Source organism: Bubalus kerabau, chromosome 13 (assembly GCF_029407905.1).
Source record: "Bubalus kerabau isolate K-KA32 ecotype Philippines breed swamp buffalo chromosome 13, PCC_UOA_SB_1v2, whole genome shotgun sequence".
Taxonomy (NCBI): domain Eukaryota; kingdom Metazoa; phylum Chordata; class Mammalia; order Artiodactyla; family Bovidae; genus Bubalus; species Bubalus kerabau.
In genome coordinates this window covers 16,857,360-16,880,050 of record NC_073636.1, presented here as the reverse complement: position 1 = coordinate 16,880,050, position 22,691 = coordinate 16,857,360, and the positions used below count along the sequence as shown (strand labels likewise).

The 22,691-nt window shown below is 48.2% G+C and overlaps 1 protein-coding gene across 2 annotated transcripts in view; it reads right to left on the bottom strand.

Annotated features, from left to right (window-relative positions):
- Positions 1 to 19,360: 19,360 nt before the first annotated feature.
- Positions 19,361 to 22,691, bottom strand: part of PROSER2 (proline and serine rich 2) — a 42,621-nt gene continuing 39,290 nt past the window's right edge. For both annotated transcript variants that reach the window (XM_055543566.1, XM_055543565.1), the window contains exon 4: positions 19,361 to 22,624. In XM_055543566.1, coding sequence (XP_055399541.1) covers positions 21,651 to 22,624 — 974 coding nt within the window. In that variant the 3' untranslated portion in view covers positions 19,361 to 21,650. The remainder of the gene's footprint in view (positions 22,625 to 22,691) is intronic.

The window sequence follows — 22,691 nt, the reverse complement described above, 5'->3', positions numbered from 1 at the left end:
TGCGGGGGCCCTGAATGGCTGCAGTGGGACCTTTTCTTGCTGGGAGGACTTGAAAACAGGCAGAAGGCCCCCAGTCATCTAAGTTGAGCCCTGACCATCCATTCCTATTGTTTTTTCTTTACTGCTTTCAACATGGCAGTTTCCTGGTCAGGAAGGACTCTAGGGCACAGGGTGGAAGCGGGGCTCCAGGGAAAGGTGCCCAGGTGCCCTGCTGTTCTGTATGTGGTTCCCACAATCTCTTCCTCACGTCTCAACCGCTTGTGAAATGAGCGACCGAAGGCCCGTCACACTGCCAGCTCAGTCTCAACTGTCTCTTCTGCGAAATGGGGGCCAAGAAAACCCTTCACCCCTTCAGACAAGGGACTAGCCTGTCTGGTCTCTTGGGTTCCCTGCCATCTCTGAGACCTGCAGTTCTGCAGAAGACTGAGTCACTAGAAACAACTGTGAAATTCCTAGTGAAACCTGGTGAAAAAATATAGATATTTTTTCCAAAAGTGTTAAGAAATAAACTGCTGGCACGGTGGCCATACCCCAAATACTTTGGCGTGTATTTTCTACACACAAGAATATTCTCCACCAACACAACCATCAAATGAAGTCAGTCTGCCCTGTTCTACCATCCAGTCTTCCTAGTAATTGTCCATTGTAAAGCAAAAGGGACGCAGGATCCTGTGTCCCATTTAGTTGTCACATCTCTTTGGGCTCCTTGCCTGGGAGGTATTTCTCAGTCTTTTATTTAAAAAAAAGTTTTATTTCCTTATTAATTAATTTGTTTGTTTTTGATTGTGCTGCATCTTCATTGCTGCACAGGGCTGTCTCTTGCTGTGGTGAGTGGGGGGCTACTTTCTAATTGTGGTGCATGGGCTGCTCATTGCTTCTCTTTTTGTGGCACACGAAGCTCTAGGGCACAGGGGCTCAGTAGCTGCGGCTCCCAGGCTCCAGGGCTGCCTAATTCGCTTTAGTTGTGTCCAACTCTTTGTGACCCAATGGACTATAGCCCACCAGGCTCCTCTGTCCAAGGGATTCTCCAGGGAAGAATATTGGAGTAGATTGCCATGCCCTCCTCCAGGGGATCTTCTCAGCCCAGGGATCGAACCCGTATCTCTTATGTCTCCTGCATTGGCAGGCATATCCTTTACCACTAGTGCCACCTGGGAAGCCCCCTGGGTTCTAGAGCACAGGCTCAATAGCTGGGGCACATGGGCTTCATTGCTCCATGGAATGTGGAATCTTCCTGGAGCAGGGATCAAACCTGTGTTCCCTGAATTGGCAGGTGGAGTCTTCACCACTGAGCCATCAGAGAAGCCCCTCAGTCTTTTATTGGCTTACATGATCTCAACACTTTTGAGCATCACAGACACTATTTTTTATAGCATGTCCCTCAATTTGAGTTTTCTGGCATTGCCTCGTGCTTAGATTCAGGGTCTGAATCTTGGTAGGAACGGAAGTGGTACCTGTTCTCATGGCACAATTTTCTCTTTGCTCTGTCACTGATGGAACTAATTCCTAATTAAGGTCTGTCTGCCAAGTTTCTCCACCGATGCGAGTTTTTTTCTCTAATTAGTAAGTGTTTTGTGGAGAAATACTTTGAAACTATGTAAGTAACCAATTACGCATCAAATATAATTATGGTTAATATTCTTATTAACCATATAATATAATTCTATAATATCCGGGTAAATTAATTAAAACAGTTAATTATGGTTAATATTTTTATTAACCATATAATATAATTCTAAATATCTGGGTAAATTAATTAACACAGTTAATCAATTAACATATGTGTGGACTTGTGGTTTTCTGTTTCATCCAGTGGATTATGACTCATTTTTATCATTATTTATCCTGATGCTCAGATCATCCCAGATCTGGTCTCTGGGAGCCCATTAAGACCAGGCTCTGTCTTTTTGACACAGCCTCACCATTCTTTGAGTACTTCCTCCCTTTCTAGCACAAGCATATGTTCTGGGCTCATCTTGTGGTTTCTGGTCCCAAGCTCTGGAATCAGCTGTTCCTCCCCAGAGCTCTGACTCTTTTTAGTGGAGAATGAATGGTGACAAGACTCTCCTTGATCTAACTTTAACCAGGCTCCTCTGGTTAGGGGTCGCTAGGCCTCTTCTCCCTCTGTGTGTTAGGCCCCATGCATGGCCTTGGACGGGTTACGTTTTAATGATCCCATCAGCTTCAGGTCTGGGCAGGAAATTTTCCATAGCTTTCCCGCAGCTCTTCATGCCTTTGAAAGCATGCCCAGGGCCAGCAGCTTCCCAGCCTGCATGGCTCAAAGCAGCCTGCACTCAGTGCCCCACCCAAGGGCCCCAGATCCCAGCCCTTGTCTCAGAAGTGGGCTGAGGGGGTGCCTGGGGATTTGGGGACTTCCTGTGGACCCCGCTATGGTTTCCCCTCCTGGAGTATCATTCCTCTTCCTAGAGAAGAGATATGCAAGGTGCCGGTGGACAGAAAAATCCCAGGATCCCTTGCACAGATAATCAGAGACTGACAGCCCCAGAGACCACCAGAGCAGAGGCTTGTTTATACGAGGCCAGTAGAGCTGAAAACCCAGGGCTGTTCCTGGCCCGGCTGCTTCCAAAACCTGTATGATTAGTCAACATCGTGTTGTAGTCTATGCCTTAAAGAGGGGCTCCGAGATTGTCTGACCTGCGGGCCCCACTGCCTGGCCTGCCCTGGGTCCAAGGTCACATGGACCATGACTCCCGGCTCCTGTGAGCCCTAGAGGGTGAGAAATGACCAGTGCAGGACCCTGTGTGGGAAAGTGGTCAGTGTCATGGAGAGCAAGACGGCCTGGGCTTGAACCTCAGCTCTGATGACTACCAGCTGCGAGATTCCAGAAGTTACCTAGCCATGCTGTCCTCAACTTCCTCCAGTGGTACCTGCCTCACCCCACAGGGCTGATATGAGGAGTAAATACGTTCATCCATATATATATATGGACTCTCTCTATATGTCTGTCTGTCTATCTTTCAAATCTGACTTCCTATCTGTCTATGAACTCTACCAACTCTGGATCTACCTACCTATCAACTCTATCTATGTCAACTCTTATCAACTCTATCAATTCTGTTTATCTATCTATCATCTGTCTGGAAAAAGTCAATTTTCATTCCAGTCCCAAAGAAGGGCAATGCCAAAGAATGTTCAACTACTGAATAATTGCACTCATTTCACATCCTAGCAAGGTAATGTTGAAAATCCTTCAAGCTAGGCTTCAACATTATGTGAACTGAGAACTTGCAGATATACAACCTGGATTTAGAAAAGGTAGAGGAACCAGAGATCAAATTGCCAACATCCATTGGATCATAGAAAAAGCAAGAGAACTCCAGAAAAACATATAATTCTGCTTCATTGACTACCCTAAAACCTTTGACTGTGTGGATCACAACAAACTGGAAAATTCTTAAAGAGATGGGCACACCAGACCACCTTATCTGCCTCCTGAGAAACCTGTATGCAGGTCAAGAAGCAACAGTTAGAACTAGACATGGAACAATGGACTGGTTCCAAATTGGGAAAGGAGTATGTCAAGGCTGTATATTGTCACCCTGCTTATTTAACTTATATGCAGAGTACATCATACTCTGCTGATATATGGAATCATCAAGCTGGAATCAAGACTGCTGGGAGAAATATCAGTAACCTCAGATATGCAGATGACACCACCCTTATGGCAGAAAGTGAAGAGGAACTAATGAGCCTGTTGATAAAAGTGAAAGTAGAGAGTGAAAAAAGCTGGCTTAAAACTCAACATTCAAAGAACCGAGATCATGGCATCTGGTCCCATCACTTCATGGCAAATAGATGGGGAAACAATGGAAACAGTGACAGACTTTATTTTGGTGGGCTCCAAAATCACTGCAGATGGTGACTGCAGCCATGAAATTAAAAGACGCTTACTCCTTGGAAGGAAAGTTATGACCAACCTAGACAGCATATTAAAAAACAGAGACATTACTTTGCCAACAAAGGTCTGTTTAGACAAAGCTATGGTTTTTCCATTGGTCACGTATGGATGTGAGAGTTGGACCATAAAGAAAGCTGAGAGCCAATGAATTGATGCTTTTGAACTGTGGTGTTGGAGAAGACTCTTGAGAGTCCCTTGGACTGCAAGGAGATCAAACCAGTCAATCCTAAAGGAAATCAGTCCTGAATATTCATTGGAAGGAGTGATGCTGAAGCTGAAATTCCAATACTTTCGCCAACTGATGTGAAGAGCCGACTCATTGGAAAAGACCCTGATGCTGGGAAAGATTGAAGGCAGGAGGAGAAGGGGACAACAGAGGATGAGATGGTTGGATGGCATCCTGACTCAATGAACATGAGTTTGGACAAGCTCGTGGAGATGGTGAAGGACAGGGAAGCCTGATGTGCTGCAGTCCATGGGGTTGCAAAGAGGCAGACATTACTGAGCGACTGAGCAACAACAATCATCTGTCTATCTACCTGTCTGTCTATTTGTCTATCAACTCTGTCTATCTATTTATCTCCCTGTCTATCTATCAACTCTATCATCTGTGTACACAGAGAGAGTCACAGAAAGAGTCCCCAGACAGCACTTCAATTCTGTCTTTTAAAAATAAGCGCTCTCTTTTAAAAAAGACTCATTTTTTAAAATAAGTCACATGTCCCAAAACCTGAAGAGCCCTTGATCCTACCCTCTTGCTTCAAGGCCAAAGATTTTTCCCTGACTTCTTTGCTTTATTTAGGGGTGGGTTGAAAGACTCTAAGGTTTCAGAGCATTTTGATTTGGGACCATCTGTCCTGGGCTGCTCACCCAGAGCGCTTTGGCCTGCTCCTGCCACACCCGGTGCTCCCCGGCGGTGGGGGAGCCTCAGCCCGGGCCCTGTGCAGCCTCCTGGCTGCGTCCCCAGAGGAGGGCCAGCCACCCCCTAGCTCCACATGGGGAGAAAATGAGAGCCCGGGAGGGTTTGGGAGGGGTGAGGGTTTGGACACTTGAGAGGGTTCGTAGCTGGGAAGAAAGTGAGGTGGATGTTAACTGGCTTGTGGGAAAAAACCACAAAGGCAGCCTCAGAGGTGCTGCCCTGGGGATTCCAAGCCACCTACAGGAGAGGGGCTATGTGGAAAATTTTCACCCCTTTTGCCCACCATCCTGCCCACCTCTCCCTTGTTTCAGAAAGCTGGGGGCTCAAACGCTTGAATTTCACCTGCTTTTCCTTTCTTCTTCCCCAGCCAGCATAGGTGAGGCCAAGCTTGAGGAGCAGGTGTGCTGACTCAGGGTCCCTTTTGGGAGGCTTGGGGTTCAGCTCCTCCCCATCAGAGACCCTCCCCGGGTGCCAGCCCCGCGCCTTCCCTTGTCATCCCAGCTCCCCAGAATGTGTCCTCCACACTCCCCACCACCATCTCCTCCCTGCTGCTTCCTCCTCTAACCTGGTTTCTCTGCCACCTTCCTCTCTGACTCTTGTTCCAAGCCAAGGTTCTGGGCATCACTGAACCAAACTTAGGTCCGCTCACCTGCACCCAGCAGAGCCAGTCTCCTGACACCAGGGCGTGGTGAAGGGAAGGGCAGTGTTTATTGCAGGTATCAAGCAGGGAGAGCAGGCAGCTAATGTTCCAAAGGCCCAGACTCCCTGACAGTCTGCAGGGAGCAGTTCTGAAGACAGGGTGAGGGACTGGGTCACAGGGTGCCCAGTCAGCCCGTGGACATTCTTCTGACTGGTTGGTGGTAAGGAAATCAGGGGTCACCATCATCAGCCTTTTAGTTCTGTTGAGTCTGGGGTCTATGTGCTTATGGTCAGCATACACTTCACTTCTTCCACCTGGTGGGGGTTTCAGTCTCTGCCAAGCTTCTCACAGGCTAAGGCTCAGGATCTTCTCTGTAGCCCTTGAGGAAGAACTAAAGGCCCTTGACTTTTGCTCAACTATTATTATTTTGTCTTCCTTTATTTCTGAATTTTCTCACTTCTCAGATTAAATTTATTCTTTGGAACTTGGAGAAGGCCTAGGAGGCTAAACTTTTTCTCCAAACAAGAGGCATGGGTAGTGGGGAGAGTGTCTGTCCTGGGAAGGCCCCAAAGGGTCCTGCTTAGTTACCTGGGGACCCAAAGGGCTGCAGTTCTTCACCTGTTATCATTTTCATTCCAAACGAGACACTTTTGAAAATCCAAGGGGACAGTCCTAGTGATTGAAGCTGTGGGTCACCCTGCTCCACCACCAGCGTCTCATGCCTGCATGCTCAACTGACGCCCTCGCCAGGACTGCACCTTCCTCCTTCCTTTTTCTGCCAAAATAGTAGCAACTCTTGCTTTCACTCCACTCAGACCTGTCTCCCCTAACCAGCTCCCTGTTGTGGGCTAGAGCCAGCCTCTCCTGGTTTGCTGAACTGATTGTTAGATTTTCAGGAATTTTTCAGGTCAGCTGTCATCACCTTAAACTTACAATTTATTCTAAACCCATCAGTTGCTCATTATATTACTGTTTTCTATGCTTTTGGTAATATATATGTCATAGCTCAGTTGGTAAAGAATCTTCCTGTAATGCAGGAGACAAGGGTTCGATTCCCAGGTTGGGAAGATCCTCTGGAAAAGGAAATGGCAACCCACTCCAGTATTCTCACCTGGAGAATCCCATGGACAGAGGAACCTGGCAAACTGCAGTCCGTGGGATTGCAAGAGTCTGACACAACTTAGCAACTAAACCACCACATGTCCATTTTATTTGTTTCATGGGAATACCATGGGCTCATTGATTCCTGAATTTCTGTTCCCATCTGTGTCTTCAGTGACATCAGAGGGGCAGCTGGGGATTGTCTACTGTGGGAGTAATTACACCATCCACATTGGCAAGCACTATACACCAGGGCAGGATTTATTGTCTTGTTGGTTGTCGATACTTTAGAAGAGTATCATAACAGTATATGAAAGAGAGAAAATGTTAATAAAGTAGATTGAACTTAAAAGCTTACTGTGTCCATATCCATGACACTTTTGATTAACACAGAAAAAGGAGGGACCATTTCCTAGCATTTGAGAACAATTATCTGGTTCAGTCAAGAAGTTACTCCGATCAAAAAAGTATGTATGGGGACTTCCCCAGCGGTCCACTGATAAAGACTCCACCTTCCAAGCAAGTGGGTATGGGTTTGATCCCTGGTTGAGGAACTAAGATCGCACATGCTGTGTGGTATAATTAATAAATGTATCTCATATGAAAGTGAGAAATTGTTTATCTGATCACATATGGGGAAAGAACTGATGGGGGTGCAACTTCATTTGTCAAATCATGGTTGAGTGGAAGGGTTTAGCAAAACCAGTGAGCATGTCTTATGGGAACCATCTGGCTGTGTGGGCCTTACGGTGTGGACTATATGCAGACCTTGTTCAATTGTGCTTTGCAAATATTGCTTTTTTTTTTTTTTAACAGAATAAAGATTTGGGGCAACCCTGCATCAAGCAAGTCTATCAGTGCTATTTTTCCAACAGCCTTTGCTCTCTTCCTGTCTCTGTGTCACGGTTTTGTAATTCTCATGATGTTTCAAGCTTTTTCATTATTATTATTATTATTATTATAGTATCTGTTCTGGTGATCTGTGATCAGTGATCTTTGATGTCTCCATTGCAGAAAGACTAAGACTTGCTGAAGATTCAGATAATGGTAACACTTTCTAGCAATATAGTATTTTTCAATAAAGGTATACCCATTCCCTAGTGGCTCAGTGGGAAAGAATCTACCTGTGATGCAGGAGACCTGGGTTCGATCCCTGGGTTTGGAAGATCCCCTGGAGAAGGATATGGCTACCTACTGCAGTATTCTTGCCTGGAGAATTCCATGGACAGAAGAGCCCAGCAGGCTATAGCCCATGGGATGGCAAAGAGTTGCACACGACTGAGCGACTAACACTTCCACTTTACTATCGTTTGTTAGACATAACACTGGCGCACTTTTAATAGACTACAGTGTAGTGTAAGCATAAGTTTTATATGTACCAGGAAACCAAAAAAACCACGTGATTCACTTTAGTGCCATATGTGCTTTATTTTGGCATCTAGAACCAAGCTCTTGATATCCCTGAGGTGAGCCTGTATTGTGTATTTTAAGCATTGTTTGTAAATCGTGTGTAACCCATCCTTTACATCAGTTACATTTCTCAAAAACACAAGCGTGTATATGTCAGCAAACACGGTTTTTCAGAGTTGGTGTGGACTGCTTTCTTGCTCAAGACTGCCCGCCCCTCGCCCAGGCTGGGCGTGATGCCTCTCTGCTGCCCCCGCAGGACTGTAACGCTGCACCAGTTTGTACGTTGACACACATCTGAACTTCAACGAGGACACGGACGTCTCTGTAGCTCTACATTCAGCATAATGCCTGGCACACGTTAGGGGCCCCTCCCGAAATGTGATGACTGACTCCATGGATTTAATGGCTGAGCGGTAAAGGACGCACCTCTGTGCGCTTCCTCCTCCTGGGGAGGGGCTGTATTCCCCCGATGAGTTCAGGCGGTGATGTGGCAGGGTGATGTCAGCCACTTTCAGACAAGACCCTCCAGGTGCCTCTTCCTTCCCCACTCAGGGCCCATGGAGACCAGATGTCCCTGACTTTGAAGCCATGTGACAAGGAGGGATGCCTCCCCCATAAAGTGACTCTGAGTAAAGGAACTTTTATTTTGGTAAGCCGCTGAGATTGCAGGGTTTATTTGTTAGCGCAGCACAGCCTGATCTATCCTGACTAATACAATGAGGCGATGGAGCCCTGGGAGGTGACTTGGAGGGTTGAGCAGTTGCTTAGCAGCGGGGCCTGGCCAGGTTCGAACTTCATGTTCACTGTACACAGTGCCTGCCTCCCACACCCAAGGGGTTTCTCCCCTCCCAAAAGCTTTTTCAGAAATACTGTGAATCTGAGGAAGTTTTGTTCAAAACCCTATTTCCAAGGAAGATCGGTTGGGACCCCCTCACAGGGAGGCTCCCAGAGGCAGCCAGCTTGCAGGCACACCTGCCAGACCTGCTTGTTCGTTAGAGGATCAGCAGGTTCAGCTGGTGTCTGGGATCCATTAGCCGTCATTAGCCTGACTGACCTTTTGCCCAAAGCCTCCCTCCTGGCCTGGGACTTACCCGTCCCCTCTGAGTTATCTGGATGGATCTGGTGCTTGGACAGAGAGAGAAGCAGCTTTACAGGTGACTTTCTCAGGGCATAGAACTTGGGCCCTGTATTGGGACAAGCCTCAGTTCTTTTTTCCTGTGTCCCCCTGTATCTCACACTGTCCCCACCCTCAGCACATCTGACACCAGATGTGTGGGGGGTGTTCTCCCATCAAGTGATTCTCTGCACCCCCAGCTGGGTGTCCTACAAGTCAACTCAATCCTGACACTGCCTTCCTGGCGAGTGCATCAGAGCCCACAGTGTGAGGGCTGAGTCCCATCCCCTCTGCAAATGCCGATCGCGAGTCATAGGTTCCCAGGTTACCCATGATTTCTCTCTGATTTGGCTACAAATTGGAATTTTCCATGACCTCTTCCCCTTGGATTAGAGTATTTGCTAGAACAGTTCCCAGAACTCAGAACACTTCCTTTACTAGCTTCTTATATGATAAAGGATACAGATGAACAAGCAGTTTGATAGACACAGAGGGCAAGGTCTTGGAGGGTCCTGAGTCCTGGAGCTTCCATCCCTGTGGAGGTGGGGGGTGTTACCCTCCCAGTACATGGCTGTACTCACCGGCTTGGCAGCTCACCAGCCCCACAGTGGGGTTTTATGGAGGCTTCTCAAGTAGGCATGATTGATCATTAACTCCATTTCCAGCCCCTCTCCCCTCTCTGGAGAATGGGGGAGGTGGGTATAGGGAAGGTGGTGCTGAAAATGTCAAGCTTCTAATCATGGCCTGATTTTTCTGGTGACTGGTCTAGATCCAGGAGCCCACCTAGAGTCTCCTCATTAGAACAAAAGACACCCAGGAAATTCCATGGGTTTTAGGAATCAATATGCACACATGATAAGTCACTTAGTTGTTCCTGACCCTTTGCGACCTCATGGACTGTAGCCCACCAGGCTGCTCTGTCCATGGGATTCTGCAGGCAAGAATACTGGAGTGGGTTGCCATTTCCTCTCCAGGGGATCTTCCTGACCCAATGATCAAACCCATGTCTCTTATAGCTCCTGCATTGGCAGGCAGGTTCTTTACCACTAACGCCACCTGGGAAGCCCAGGAAGCAATATAGCAGAAATCAATATATGTTTCTTCTTATCTCACAGTCCCCAAAGGCCAAGCAGAGGAAATAAAGTTCCCCATTGTCTGCTGGAGAGGCATTAGCTTCCGTAAACATTTATTTAGTGTGGATTGTGTGTTAGGCATTAGGCTGTTTAGATAGTGGAGCATGTATTGTATAGTATGTGTAGTGTAATGGAGAATGTTTGGTATTAGTCCAGCATCGCATCCTGTGTGTGGTGGAACCTGGATGGAGCAGTAGAGTCTGTGCCCAGAGGAGAGGATCAGCACAGCAGAGTGTAGTACTTGTCTCGTCTTGTTCCTCCTGTGAGAGCTTGGTGATTTCCTCTTTCTTTTAGTGCAAAGCAGGACTCTGGGACCATCTGGTTGAAGCCGGAGCCCTGAGTGGCAGGGGTGACGTGAGGGCTGGGCGTGTTCCTGCCTGGTGATGTCAGCGCCTTCACCGTCCTCAGCCCCACTCCTTCGTCAGGCATTCTGCCCATCCTTGCACTTGCCTCTCTTGCAAGCACCGTCCTCGGCTTTGCGTGATTTCCGTCTTCTCGCGAGCGAGGTCTGTGTTGTGCTGTTTCTGATCTGCTCTGTTCCCGGTGTCAGGAAAGGTGCTGGCGTATCTGTTGAATGACTGCTAGTCCACAGAGTTGTGTGGGCAAGGGCTGCACCCCTGCTCTGCAGTTCCACCTCACTCGAGGTTTCATACCAGCAACTGTGGATACTGACAGCCCCTCGCAGTGCCCTCCCCTCCTAACCTCTTTAGTCCTGACCTGCCTCTGGACCTTTGCACTGGCCGTGCCCTCAGCCTAGACCACCACTCCCCTTGCAGTCTCACGAGCTCCTGTGTATGCTTCAAGTATCAGCTTGGCCACCTACCCCATCACTGCCCCCTCGTCTCTCCCTGGCCCTGGATTTCCTCCTTGTAATACTGCCTTCTCGTAGTTACCGTGCTTCCTTGTCTCTTTCCTCCCTGGACTGCCAGCTTGGGAGGATGGCACTGGGTGTGCCTGGCTCACGGCTGTCTCCTCAGTCCCTGGGACAGCACATAGTAGGTGCTCAAATACTTGTCAGGTGAATTGGTGCATGGCAATCATGGCCAACATGTGACCACTTGATCCACTCGTGGGAGGCCCCAAGGCCACGTGGCGAGGATGCAGGAAGTGTGGCCTGGCCGCTCATCTAGGTGAGGGTTCTCACAGACCCTCTCCCCCAGGGCTGTTCTGGGTGAGGCCAAGATGGTGGCCCGAGTCTACTAATCTTTCTGTCTCTCTCTGTCTCTGTCTCCCTCCCTCAAACAGGATTGTCTGTGCTTTTGAAAATTTAAAAGTAACATCCTCACTGGAAGACTTCAGAGCTCCTCCTGTCTTTTCATGTTCACACACTCATTCTATGTAAGAGCTGCTCACTGAACACCTACTATGCACCAGATGCCACCCCAGGCACTGGGATGGTCCCCACGCTTCAGGATATCACAGTCGTGCATCTCTTCTGCATCTTTGCTCACTTCCCCATCTGTGCATCTTAGAAGTTGGGGCCTGTTCTTTGTTTCTAGCCCAGGCCTCTGAATCAAAGGGAGGGCTTGCTCAAACCAGACTCCTGGGGTCCCATCTCCAGAGTTCTTCATTCATTAGATCTGAGATGACTGCTAATTTGCCTTTCGAACACGTTTCCTGGTGATGGTGATTCTGTCGGTTAGGGAACCACACTTTGAGAACCACTGCTTTTGACTACACTGCTCGTACCACCTTTGGATGTTTTGCACACCCATTATCTCATTTGGTCTTTCAGAGTCTCTCACCTGAGTACCTTAAGTGCATGGAGCTGGTGAGAGCTGAAGTTGAATGTAAGCCCAGGTCTTCCTATTGAAGACTGCCCTAGGTTAGAGGTATCGGGTGGCATCTGAAAATCCTCACCATGTTGGGATGTCCCTGGTTAAGGCTTTGCCTTCCAATGCAAGGGGCATGGGTTCGATCCTTGGTCAGGGAACTAAGAGCCTACATGCCACAGGGTATGGCCAAAAATTAAAAAAAAAAAAAGGGAAGAAAATTCCACCACCTTGGGAGTGCTGAGAAGGTGACGATGGGTCTGGTTGGAGGAAGCGGGGCTCCAGTTCCAGAGGAAGGGGCCAGGAGGACATTTCTTGGAGGGAGGGTCTGCCACTCCATCCTAGAAGGAGACTGGCTGGGGCAACAGAGGCTGTAAAACAGCTGAAGAAGGACTAATGGCCCCATCCGCCTAGAATGTGGAGCAGGGTGGAGGCGATGCTGCAGAGGAAGGGGCCGTCCAGGGGGTTAACTGGGGCAGGTTTAACTGGGGCCTGGGTCATCCTACCTGCTTCGTGAGGGCTGCTCTGGAAGCTCTGGTGGTGAGGCCGCTGCCCTCCCCGGGGAATGGCTGGGAGTGTGATGGGCAGGACGGAAAGTCTGAGGGCCCAGCCCGGCCAGCCAGCAACTCAGAACAAGCACTTCCTCCCCGGCAGCCCCATGGTGACCAAGGGGCTCGGGCTGCACAATCCCCCAGTGTTCCCTGGAGCCTTGCGGCGCATGGCTGGGCTGGGCACTTCCTTCTCTGGGAGGAGGCCCTGCGGGGAGGGGGGCTGCAGGGGAGCCCAGCTCCCAGAGGAGCTCTGCGGGCAGAGGACAGAAGACGTGGAAAAGTGTGAGCCTGGATGGGGAGTCCTCCTATGTGTATCTAAGCAGGAAGCCAGACCTGCCCAGCCCTGGAGAAGGAAAATAAACTCTGGAGACCTATTTTTAGAAAGTGGCAAAACCCTATTTCTCAGTAGGCAGTGGAATTTAAATCTAAAACTCGCTTCCTTGCTGAAGCAGTCACGGGACTGCACTTGGGGACGGGACGGTGGTGAATGGCAGAGACTGAACCAGGCTGTGAGACCAGCACCTGCTCACCCCTCCAGACTGCTGGGGTTGAACAGAGCCGTTGTGGAAGGCTGTATAGGAATTCCCGTTTGGCCTTTGTGGTAGTGCTTTTGGCGATGGTGCTGCTGATGACAGTAACGATGGCGTGTGCCAGGCATACACGTGACGTGTGTGGCTCTTAACACGTGTGATCTCATTCAGTCCTTACAACAACCCAATTAGGTGATTACGGTTCCCCTTTATTTTCTCAGATGAAGAAAGTGAGGCTCAGAGAAGGAGCGTAAGTCACACAGCAATTGCAGGGCTGGGCCAGGTCAGGACAATGACAACTCCTGCGTATATGAGCCCGTCACGAAATCTCAGAATTGGAAGGGCTGCCAGGGGTGCGATCCCGGTCACTTTCCTCTGCACAGCGCTTGCCTGGTGTCTGCACACCTCCACAGAGATGGCCACTGACACTCCTGTGAACCGCTGTTTCTGTTTTCAGTCGGGTCTCAGTGCTATGAGTTCCCAGTTCGTGGAACTCTGTCATGGTACGATCTCTGTGGCCATGCAGAACTGTACTGTGAGAGCTCTTTGCCTCGGGGATCACTCTCACAGCTTCTTTAGTTCTCTTCTCTTCTATTTGCAAGAAACCTAGACAGTATATTAAAAGCAGAGACATTATTTTGCCAACAAAGGTCCATTTAGTCAAAGCTATGGTTTTTCCAGTAGTCATGTATGGATGTAAGAGTTGGACCATAAAGAAAGCTGAGTGCCAAAGAATTGATGCTTTTGAACTGTGGTGTTGGAGAAGACTCTTGAGACTCCCTTGGACTGCAAGGAGATCAAACCAGTCAATCCTAAAGGAAATCAGTCCTGAATATTCATATGACTGATGCTGAAGCTGAAACTCCAATACTTTTGCCACCTGATGTGAAGAGCCGACTCATTGGAAAAGACCCTGATGCTGGGAAAGATTGAAGGCAGGAGGAGAAGGGGACTTCAGAGGATGGGAAGGTTGGATGGCATCACCAACTCGATAGACATGAGTTTGAGCAAACTCCGGGAGTTGGTGATGGAGGGAGGCCTGGTGTCCTGCAGTCCATGGGGTCATGAAGAGTTGGACACGACTGAATGACTGAACTGACTGAACTGATTTTGCGAGACATGCTCAGTCCTGTCAGCTGTGTCTGCCCCTTATAAAGGGTGGCCTGAGTCAGTGTGGAAGTTGAATGATACACTTAGAGCAAAATATACCTTTGAAGGTGGATCTGATTTTTAGAACAGCAAATGGTTATTGGAATCAAGATTTTGTGAGGTGGATGATTAAGATGAGAAAAAATTTTGGTTTCAAAGATCAAATCGAGTGATTATAAAATGGCACCAAACTGTCCCTGAAAGCATTTATTCCTAGAAGAAATTTAGAAAAAATAATTTAAACAATAGCAAAATTATTAGGTGATGTGTAGACCCTCCCAAGGCAGGGAGACACTTCAATTCTCTGAGAGCGGCACATCTCCTTAGAATGCAGACAGAAACTTCAACAATGACGCTTTTAAATATCAGCAGAAGTGTAAAAACTTAAGACATGATTGGAGAGGGACCACCAGCTCAATCTGCACTGCAGCTGTGTCCCAACTGCAATGTGGCTGGGAATTTACGATGGTGAAATAGTCCCACCTCAGTGCCATGGAGCCAGTGGCCCCTGGCAGGGGCCAGGCCAAATGCAAGTGTGGGCAGCTGCCCTGCCTCACCCTGCCCCAGCACTCCAGCTCCATGGAGCCAGGTCCTGGATTTTCCTCTGAAGCCTGGTTGCCTTTCCAGTAACAACCATAACTTCAAAGGACTGCCAGCGAGCAGACTGGGCAGTTTCCCCAGTGAACTCACTCGGCTGCGTGCGTGGGTGTCCTGAGCACAAGGGTGTTGGAAACCACCCCCTGGCAATTCCAGGCTCCAGAACCAAGTCTGGAGGGAGGGTGGAGGAGGGATGCAGCCAAAGGATCTGCTCTGAACTGGATCCCCCAAGGCAGGGGTCACGAGTGGTGATTTAAGACACCCCCAGTAGGGCTGGCAGGGAGGCAGGGAGACTGGGGCCACCCTCTGCCTTCTTTTTCCTCTTTCAAGTCCCCTGCAGCTCACTGGCCCACTCTTTCCCCCAAGCCTAACTTCCAAAGGCTTTACTTGTCTCTCTTTTCATCCCCAAAGACAAGCCCTGGCACTGTTGGCGGAAACATGAGGACAGTCCAAATCAGAGATGAGACTTCATGAGAGCTGGGCACAGGAGTCAGGCCAGGGGGTGAGGGGAGAAGCCCTGTACGAGGGAAGCAGACAGAAAGAAGAGTGAACGACATTGGCTGGCACAGCTTTCATGGCTTCACAGAAGGTTCGGGAAGCAGGGAGTGTGCAGCCAGTGGCCCCCACGAGGCCCTGTGAAAAGGAGAGGAGGAGCCCAAGGTTGGGAGGACTAAGTGATGATGCTTAGCACCACCTGTTGTGTCTATCGCATTCAGTACCACCTGGGTCAGCTCCTAAGCTTCACAACAAAGAAATCAAGTTCCAGGCAGCTCTTCACATTCTAAACATTTTCATTCGGTTCATTTGGCCTTTAAGATAGAATAAATAAAGAGCTTTACAGAGTTTCACCGAGCTTCCCTGGTGGTGCTAGCGGTAAAGATCCTGCCTGCGATACCGGAGACTCTAGTTCGATCCCTGGCTTGGGAAGATCCCTTGAAGAAGGAAATGGCCACCCACTCCAGTATTCTTGCCTGTAGAATCCCATGGATAGAGGAGCCTGGCGGGCTTCATGGGTTCACAGAGTTAGACATGACTGAGTGACTCACACACACACACGCACACACACACACACACAGAGTTTCACAAACACATGGACTGTGAGCTGAGAAGAGCTCAGTCACGCATGCCCGGAACTGTGGGTCTGGACACCAAGGATGGCAAGACACCTTTTCGGCTACAACGTGCCCTGCACAGACAGGTCCCCCCGCCCCCCACCCCCCACCCCCGCCCCGTACCTTCCTGCTCTTTGAAATTGTCTTCACAAGGCAGAGGTTATTTCCCCAAAATTTAAAATGCTTAGACACTGAATAAACAGTCCCAGAAATGGGTGTACAGTAGAAATAGTTAGAAGCCGAAGAGGACCTTGTAGCAGGGCCATCTCTATGACTTATCAGGGATGTGGCCCCATGAGGAATTATATAATGTCTTTAAGGGCCCCTGAGACCTGAACACATTTTTAGTAATAAGAGCAGGCCTCTTACGCACATCGCAGTGCTCAAAGGGAGTCTAACCACACAAAAATGTCAGAGGATGCCAAGGGCGGAAGCCAGCCAGCCACCGAGAAGCCCTCGGGCACACACGTCCTCAGAGCTCCCGGCTTCCTGGATGCTCAGAGTCCCTGTTGACTCAGCCCCACCCCTTAAAGGTATTTCTAGAACTTAGGTTACTACTGCCCTTGGCAGCTCTGCTTTACACACAAATACTCAGAGGTGGAAGTTTACGAAGTGTGACCTGTTTATCAATGACTAAGTTCCATTAACCTCGGCTTCCAAATGTGAATTCTTACCTCTGGCCCGAGTCAGACGGTCACAACTGCTGCCTGCGCTGGGGGCAGGCAGGGCAGTGTGGGGTGGGGGCAGTCATGGAACCCTGAGCCTATCCCACCAGGCTAGGGGCTCCCACACCCAGAAAGTAAACCTGGGGCTTCCACAGAACTAGGGTGGGTTTTCAAAATGCTCCTTGAGCTTCAGCAGTCCTGCTCAACTGGGGAAGTAGCTGGCCTCAAGGGTCCCGGAGAAGCCGTGAGAATTAAAAAAGCCTCCTTGAACTTAAGCAGGAGGCAGGGTGAGTCTTCCTGATTCAGAGGCCAGTGTGACCCCAAGCAGGTGGGCTCATGGGGGACTATGGCAGGCAGATGTAAGGGGCTGCCAAGGACTCAGGGGCAGAGAGCACCCCAGGGTCACCCAATTCCCTAGGCACCCTCTGCTCCTTAGAGACATGTGGTGCTCCCAACCAAGGTCAGAGAATACTGGGTTTGTTTGTCATTGAGGCTTTTCAGGTCATTTCTGGAAACCACCATGTCACCCCTCTTTTAGCTTGTTGAACAAAAGGTTTGTGCTGTCTCGATGCTAAGAAGCAAGGCCAAAGAGCATCATTCACAGCCAGGTTTGTACCGAGCGGGGCAGCCTCACCTGGGATCATCAGTGCCCCACTAGAAGGACAGTTGAGCCTGCTGGTGATAGCAGCGATTAGCATTTCTGGAGTCTTAGAATTTGAAATGTATAGGAAAGAGTGAGTCAAGAGACAGTTTGAAAGGACTGGGAGGTTTTTGTGCTGAAAAGTGCCCTTCAGCCATCCTCCTGTTGCCCAAACTTTGCTCGTGGACAGGTGGGTTGGTTCCCTGACACCGATTTTTCTCTTAGAGAAGAAGGTGCTTCTGGCGGAGGAGGGCCAGCGGGAGAGGACCGCGGTCAGTGAGCAGGCGATGCAAGCGCCTCTCTTCTCTGCGGGGCCAAGCAGGGCTCCGACTTCCCCAGGCCACGGCCGCTGACAGCCCTGCCTTCTCTTTTCTCGGATATCTGAAAGCCAGGCTTGTCCAGTGAGTAGATTAGGAAAGGATATGGGAACTTGTTCCCCATATTTTGAAGCAGGGAAAAAGAGCCTTCTTGTGAAGAGAAGAAACAAAACCTGTTTGGTGACTTGTCATTTCAATGAAAACATAAGCCTCTCACAGGTGAGCTTTCCCCTTGAGCCTCCCCTTCCTCCCGGTTCACGGGGAGGGAAGAAAAACACCAAACAGCTCGCTCGGCTCCTTCAGAGAACATGTCGACTCGGTGACAAACGTTTCAGGAAAAGTTTCTTGATAAAAGTAAATCGTTTTTATATTTATCTTGTTTTTCTCCATTCCTCTGGAAAGAACTGATTTCTTAGATCACCTGCATAAAAAGCACCCCTATCACATCCTCTGAATGGTCACATTTCTCATAGCCAGAGCTGTGGGAATTCAGCAAAGAGAATACAGTTTTTTTTCTTTTCCATTATGGTTTCTCACAGGATACTGAATATAGTCCCCTGTGCCGTACAGAAGAATATTGGTGTTTATTCTTTCTGTATATACTAGTTTGCATCTGCTAATCCCAAACTCCCAGTCCATCTCTCCTCCACCCTACCTCTCTCTTGGCAGCCACAAATCTGTTCTCTATGTCTGTGAGTCTGTTCCTGTTTCATAGATGAGTTCATTTGTGTTGTGTTTTAGATTCTACATGTAAGTGATATATGGTATTTGCCTTTGTCTGACTTACTTAGTATGATAATCTCTAGGTCCGTCTATGCTGCTGCAAATGGCATTTTTCAGTTCTAATTTTTTAAAAACAAATAAAACATTCAATCAGTCTTCAGGGTTCCTTCATAAGACCTGACTTATCAATTCTATGAAACTCTTGGGGAGCCTACATTGGAGGCCACCCAATAGGAACTCTGAGTGAAGAAACCTGTTGAAGTCAGTTTGAAGTCAGCTTGTCGGGGGGAGAGGGAGGGGGAGAGAGAGCAAGAACGCAGCAGCTCCAGCTGAGCCCTCTGGTCTTGAGAGACTTGAGACACAGGAGGGATACTCCCACCTCTGCCTTTTCTCCTCCACAAGCCTTATAAGAGGGGAATGACCCTGGGCAGACAAAAGCAAAGATCAACATTTCCACCAAATTTGCGAAGATAAGCCATGCACACTAGCCAATAGAGCTGGAGGAGGTGGAGGACGCTGGACTCTTATCCTGGAAACTGCAGGGTATTACCCTTTGCAGATGACTCTGGTTTGCCAGTTTGAACATACCTGCCTAAAAGCAGAGAATCCCCCCACTCCCTGCTTTTAAGTATTAACTTAAAGAGTTTCATCTTTATCTTAATGGGGACTAAAATGGGGGTTGATTTACAAGCATCACTTGAAAAAAAACTGAGCACTTAGGATTCATATTTCCTTTTTGTTACAAGTTTGCTTTGAAATATGGTCTTTAAAATTCCCTTGAAGATGATCCTTTAAGGATGTCCTATCACAGAGTTATGGGAAGGAAACAAATGCCCCTCAGAAAACGAATTGTTTTTGTTAAGGTGATACATACAAATACAGGTTAATTCATTAGTGGCTAAAATTTGAGCCTTGTACAAGATATACAGCTTTAATTGCTAGGCTTTTGGGCACGAAGTGGCCAGAGTAAGTCAGTATAATTATGAATAAGTAGCTAGAAAACATTATGAATAAACAGAAGGAAAGAATATAACCACTTAAAAGAAAATACCTGAGAATAAGGGTAAAAGGCAAAAACAAAGTTGCTTATACTTAAGAGACATCTCTAAATTTATTTTTCAAAAATATCATTATGAGAACAAATATACTAACATATAGTCAAGTTTTAATCACAATGAAGTCATAGGACAAGAAAAAAAGAATCCTCAAATATAAGAGATTTTAAAAATGTAAGCCATTTTAAAATACTGTGTAACATGGCATCTTGCTTTATAAAAAGGAAATAACAGCCCCCAAGAATCCTTTAAACAAATCCAACATAAACAGAAGCAAAACAAAAACTATTTTTAAAAACCTGTAAAATCAAAGCACCTATTTAAATTAAGACCATCGAGAATCTATGAGATTATTTCGGGAGGACAAGAGCTAGGTGAGCCACTAAATACTGTCATTCTAAGGAAAACATTACAATCATTTTATGTAACTTATAAGGCAAATTGATACTATGAAAAACACCCTTCACAGCACATTTAGAAGTCTGAGTTTAAATAATACTCAACAGGAAAGAAACAGATTCTGTGACAGTGGCTGAGACATACAACAAAAGACTGTGACTTTCAAGTGTGTGCCTTCCTGGTCTATTTTTAGAGGTTTTAGACTCCAGCCTGAAATAGTTTTGATAATAAAGCTGGTGGTTACAACTCAGCATGGGAGACACTGTATGGGAGAAAACCAGTTTCAGGCTGCATAACCTAGTTTGCTGCTTTTTCCCTTTTAAATTCATCCTGAGATCTTGCCCATAGAACATGCGGGCTGTTAAGACTATTGTTTCCTTCTGTTTACCAGTCACCTTGGAACATGCAGGATAAGGCAATGGCACCCCACTCTAGTACTCTTGCCTGGAAAATCCCATGGACGGAGGAACCTGGTGGGCTGCAGTCCATGGGGTCGCTAAGAGTCAGACACAACTGAGGGACTTCACGTTCTCTTTTCACTTTCATGCATTAGAGAAGGAAATGGCAACCCACTCCGGTGTTCTTGCCTGGAGAATCCCAGGGACAGGGGAGCCTGGTGGGCTGCCGTCTATGGGGTCGCACAGAGTCGGACATGACTGAAGTGACTTAGCATAGCATAGCATTGGAACATGCAAAACTAAAATTACGTGATAAAATTAGGTTAAAATTAGGTGATGCATGACATCTTTAAAAGTGTACTTCATACACACACAAAAAGTATATTTCACTAAAAAAAAAAAAAACTTTCAGTAAAAAAATGAACTCTCATGCTTAGTAGGAAGCTTATTTGGATTATTACTTTAATTGGGACCAGAACACATTGTTGAAGAAAAAGCACTTTAGTTCACTGAAATGTTATGGAGATGTGTCCTTAAAAGACTTCTTGATTAAGAAGTAACAATTTCTGTGGCATCATCTCAACACTGAGATGGTTTGTGTATCAAAAGAATAGGAAGTGATTGAATCTTGCAGTTATGCAACAGGGTTTTAAGAAGTTAATATATATGTAACAATGTGTGTGCATACCACCTATATCTGTATATATGTCCCTATAAACATGTTATGTACATGTATATACACGGTACATGATCATACGCATATCTCCTAGTAACAAAGACTCTGTAGTTTGATAAGACTTTCTTAAAATTACCCCCTTTTCCAAACTGAACCCTTACATACCATTCCCATAACTCAATATTATAGCAAATCATACTCTAAAGGCTTTAATTTTCAATTAAAAAAAAAAAAAACTGGGCAAACCAAATTTTATCAAGAAACAAAGGCATATCTCAGGCTAACATACTGTCTTTCACCTTTAAAAAACTAACAAAAGACCAAAACAGTACTTTAAGACACTATGAAAATTGAACAAGCACTTCTTTATTTTCTTGAAAAGAAGGGGAAGTTCCCTTTCTTAGGGAAACGAGTATGAGATCTACACTGGCTTTCCTCTCATGCATTCGGGGATTAAAGGTTAGATCAGAGACTCAATAACAGCAAAAAAAAAAAAAAAAAAAAAATCAGACCCAAATCCCCTTCCTCCTAGATCCAAAAAACATATGGCATTTACAAATCATAGAAACTTGTAGGTTTTCAAGGTTATTCTCTGAGCTCTCAGAAAAGGGAAGACAAAATGTGGTGCGGGCCCTCTCACATGGAAGGCTGTCCCAGCTCGGATGCAGAATGGAAAGGGGACAGCTCGTCTACTGACTCCCAGGCCCTCATCTAGTCGTCAACCGGGTACCCAGTCGGGGCTTTGCAGCTGCGCTGTGCGCATGTGCACGTCCATTTTTGGCTCTGCGTACCAGGCCACCCTGCCTTCCCCGGCGCCCACTCGCACTCCATCATAAGTTCTCCTTCAGGAGGCCGAGCTTCCGCAGGGCCTCCCGGCGGGCCTCCTCTGTGGAGCCCCGGCCAGAGAACTGGACAGTGATACCTTGGGGTCTGAACCCCACAGCCCTGGGGAGCGAGCCTGACCGCTTCCTGGCTGCCTGGCCGCAGTCTGGCTGCTGGGGTGCAAGTCTGCTGGGGAGGGCCGGGTCCGGACGGAAGGTCACCGTCTTCCCGGTGGAGACGAAGGGCCCGGCCTGGCTCTTGAGGACGTCGTGAATGCTCTGGAAGCCGTTGGCCAGCGGCAGGGGCTGTTCTGTCTGCACGCCTCTGGACTGCTGGGCGCCGCGGGCCCCTTCTCGCGTGGGGACCACCTCCTGGGCCGGGCCTGGCTGGCTCTGCTCGGGAGAGACGCTTCTCTGCTCGGTGGGCTCGCCCCTCTGGGCCCGGTCCTCCGTCTCCCCCACGGAGAGGAAGGAGACACCGTTGATGTTGGCCAGGACCTGGGCTTTGCGCTCCTGCACATTGACTGCGGCCTTGGAGATGGTCTTATTGAAGTCCTTCCCCGCGCTGTTGGTCACGCTGATGTTGCTCGGGAAGCGGTGGATCTTGGGCGCTGGTTGGGCCGCATGTCGGTGCCACGGTGAGTGGTCTCCGTGTCGAGGGGCCAGAGAAGCCAGCGTCCTCCACTCTGCAGGCCTGCCCTCTTTGGACGGAGATGTGGGCGAAAGCCCTTCGTTCCCTGCCAGCTTTTCAGATATCTTCTGGGCGATGACAAGAGGAGTGGGGACCGAGCGGGGCAGTTTGGGGTGCTCTGCAGGAGGAGTGGGGGGCTCTCTCCTGGGGTGGGCTGGAGCTGCTGCAGGTGAGGCAGGTGGGGAAGATGGCAGGGCCTCAGGCCCTGGGGGGTCTGATGGGGGAGACTTCTCTGCATCCTCTTTCTTGCGTTCAAGGTCAGTGGGGTCTTCCTTTCCAAAAGGGTCAGCCCCTGAAAAGTAGCAAGAATCCTCATAAGCTACAGCCATATGTAGAAATAAATGCATCACCTTTCCTTT